Genomic DNA, 3,398 nt, shown 5'->3' on the forward strand with positions numbered 1-3,398 from the left:
ATTATATACCCCAAGGAAATCTTTTCATTTTAGCAGCTTTTTTATAGAATGTAACATCTGTAAAAAAAAAATGGAGCCTAAAAGGCCAATGAACCAGGGTATGACATTCCACTCGCCTTGGGGCTGATTATTTCCTCTTCGGCTTCGAAAGTCGCCACCGGTTGAGGGCTTCCTTAATTCCTTAATTCCTTAATTGACAAAAGAAAACGAACAAGTAGTGGCTAAGCTAACGAAAGGAATCTCCCTCTCTCTCTGTCTCTAGAGCTCCCTATCTATAGGGAAAGCTCTGTTGATTTAGTGATTCGGTTTCAGGCAATCTTGTTTCTTCCCTTCTTTCGCTTATAGAAAACATCATTCATTTATAAATATGAAAATTAGTGTAAAAAAATTTCTTCTGCTTTGCATCCTTTAGGAGGGGATAAGAAGGGAGACGCCAGTCAAAAAGGAGGGAGAAGGAGAGAAGCAGATGGGTTTCAAATCCGGTTTAATTTTGGTCGTTCTCCTGCTATTTTTTTTTACAGGTAATACATTGTTCTGGATCTTGGATATTTAACTGTTTTCGAGATCAGGAAGAAAAAAAAAAAATCTAAATTGCTCTCAAGTGCTTCATTAAATATGCTATTGCTAATTTCGTTGGCGGTATCATGATAAGAGGTTAAAATTTAGGATGCTGTTTCATAAAAAATGTTAAAATTTATAGCTCCTGAATATATGATTATAAAATCTTTTCTTTTATAATAAAAATGATCTATAAAATCTGATTTGCCTTTCCTTTAAGGTTTTAATAGTCACAGAAAAATGATAAATTGTTTCATCTTAATTGAAATCATAAAAAATGAGTTAGTTAAAAGAGGAATATACAATTACTCTTAGTCCAAGCTATTTCCAGTGAAACAAAGAGTTTGAAAAGCTTGTCTATAAGATAAAATTTCTCCTTTATATTCTTAATTCTTGGGAACTCCAATCAATTCAGAACAACTTCGGAAAATCAGCTTATATCAAATGAATCAATCTAAAATCAAACATTTAAGTTGAAAAGATTTCACATTTCGTTTTTGATAAAAAATTTGATGAAGTTAAACATCAAATCATGATCTAATCAATTTGACTCTACTTCATCAAACCCACCAAGCGAATAAAAACATTTGTTGAAAAAGAGAATTAATAAAATAATTTCAGCTAAACTGTTTCGTATTATTATTTTATTTTATTTTCTATCAAAAGAGCAGGCTAGAATCTGATTTTTTTTTCCATTCTTTTTTTTACATAAATAATTTAAGCGGCACGGCGTTCTTACTCAACGCGGGTCTTCACTATCGTGAACGAATGCAAAACATCCCTATGGCCCGCCGTGACCCCTGGCGATAACTTCAACGGCGGCGGTTTTTCCCTCCGGCCGGGCCAATCCGTAGTGTTCACTGCTCCCGTAGGCTGGTCCGGCCGAATCTGGGCCCGAACTGGCTGCAACTTCGACCAAGGCGGCAACGGCTCCTGTGATACCGGCGCATGCGGCACAATTCTCAAGTGTGCCTCAACCGGCGAAACCCCGGTGACCCTCGCCGAGTTTACACTTGCCAACTTGGACTTCTATGACGTGAGCCTTGTTGACGGGTTCAACGTTCCGGTGACGATCAGGGCTGTGGGAGGGACGGGCAGATGCATGCAGGCGGGGTGCACAGGAGATTTGAGGGTGGACTGCCCGGAAGAGCTCGTGAAGAAGGTGGGAGGGAGGGCGGTCGCTTGCCGGAGTGCGTGCGATGTGTTTAACACGGATGAGTATTGTTGTAGAGGGTTGTTCGGGAATCCGAGCACGTGCCAGCCGACGTTCTATTCGAAGAAGTTTAAGGAGGCGTGCCCGACGGCGTATAGTTATGCATACGACGACCCAACCAGTATTTTTACATGCTCCGATGCAGATTACGTTATCACTTTCTGCGCCAGGTGAGGTTTATCCTGCTTATTTTATTTATTTATTTATTTGGTATAAGTTCCATAATACTTATCTTTCCAATTTGATCATTTTATGTAAAAAATAATCTTTTCTATAAAAATTAAAACCGAGTTTTGAGTTTTCTATTTGTGTTCTTTTGTTATTATGATAAATCTAAAAAAGTGATTTAAATTTTTTAAAAGAAAAGTAATAGATATTTTTAAATATTTTAAATTTTGAAGTTTTAATATCTTTTAGATCTATTTGTCTATAATCGAATATTACATATATCTACACACATATAAATATTGCGAAGGAACAATGATTATCTTTTATAGCATATTTCTGAAAATGCTTTTTCATTGCAAATATTTTTTGAAATTGATACCAATTTAAAAATATTTTTCGTTGAATTGATTTTTAGGATGTTAAATTTTAACTATACGAACAAATTTATAGATGAAAATCAGGAGCAGATCTCATTATTATCCCTGTCGGGCATGTAGGATAGTTTAGTAATCATAGAAGTTAAGTTCAGATCTAAATCAAGTCATTATCACAGAATTTCACACTTACTATTATGATTGTACTAATAGAAATAAGATCCCTATTCTTCTAAATCAGTGAGAGTTAACTTAATAGTTCCACTAGCCTACTCCCTCTCAGCATGTTTTAACTAATTAATCGGGTAGATTGATTGTAATTGGTTTGACAAATGCACATTTATGCTTCCATTCGCAAAATAATGCAATTAAACAATCAAAATGCATGACTTGGTACCAAGACGTTAGAGTATGGTGCCTAGGCGACGGGCTCTAGCATCTAGGAGTTGCAGATCCAACACCACTTTTTCTCCTCGTTGTTGTCCACGCCATTTAGATTTAAAGCTTTGGGCACCTAGGCGTCTGACTGTAGCACCTAGGTGCCAACAAACCACCCCACATTTGTGTGAGACTAATCTTGAATTGGTAATTTGAATTGATTACACAATTAGTGGCTTCATAATAGACATGAGTTGATTAGTGGAACAAATATAATATGTATGATAATAGCATTAATTTTGAATTAAATATAGGAGATATGACAATATCATTAATCATTTAATTTTGAATTTGAATCTTAAATTCATTCTCAAAATTCAAATATGTGTAATCAATTCAAGTAGGCGCGAATTGATGACACTTAATTCTCTTGCCTTTATTATGTACGTTTCCGGTTTTGTTTCGGTATGTCTTAGTTAGTATAAAATTGGGTGTTGTGTTGCATTGTAAAACACCCAGACTTGTATCTTTTCACTCCTTCAAAAATAATAAAAGAGAATTCCCAAAAATCCAATCTTATTTTTTGATTTATCCTTTAGCGATCCATTAAATTGGAATCAACATTTGGTATCAGAGCGCCTAAGCTGAAGGACATGTCGTCACCGAGCAGAGCTATCACAGGAGATATGGCAGCAACGAAGATCGCG

The 3,398-nt window shown here is 35.9% G+C and overlaps 1 protein-coding gene across 1 annotated transcript in view; it reads left to right on the top strand.

Moving 5' to 3' along the window:
• The first annotated feature begins 233 nt into the window (after positions 1-233).
• LOC110030316 (pathogenesis-related protein 5) overlaps positions 234-3,398 on the top strand; it is a 78,604-nt gene continuing 75,439 nt past the window's right edge. Inside the window, exons 1-3 of the mRNA XM_020732976.1 lie at positions 234-312; positions 413-521; positions 1,281-1,941. Of these exons, the coding sequence (XP_020588635.1) occupies positions 467-521; positions 1,281-1,941 (716 nt within the window). The 5' untranslated portion in view covers positions 234-312; positions 413-466. The remainder of the gene's footprint in view (positions 313-412; positions 522-1,280; positions 1,942-3,398) is intronic.

Source organism: Phalaenopsis equestris, unplaced genomic scaffold (genome assembly GCF_001263595.1).
Source record: "Phalaenopsis equestris unplaced genomic scaffold, ASM126359v1 Scaffold000700, whole genome shotgun sequence".
Taxonomy (NCBI): domain Eukaryota; kingdom Viridiplantae; phylum Streptophyta; class Magnoliopsida; order Asparagales; family Orchidaceae; genus Phalaenopsis; species Phalaenopsis equestris.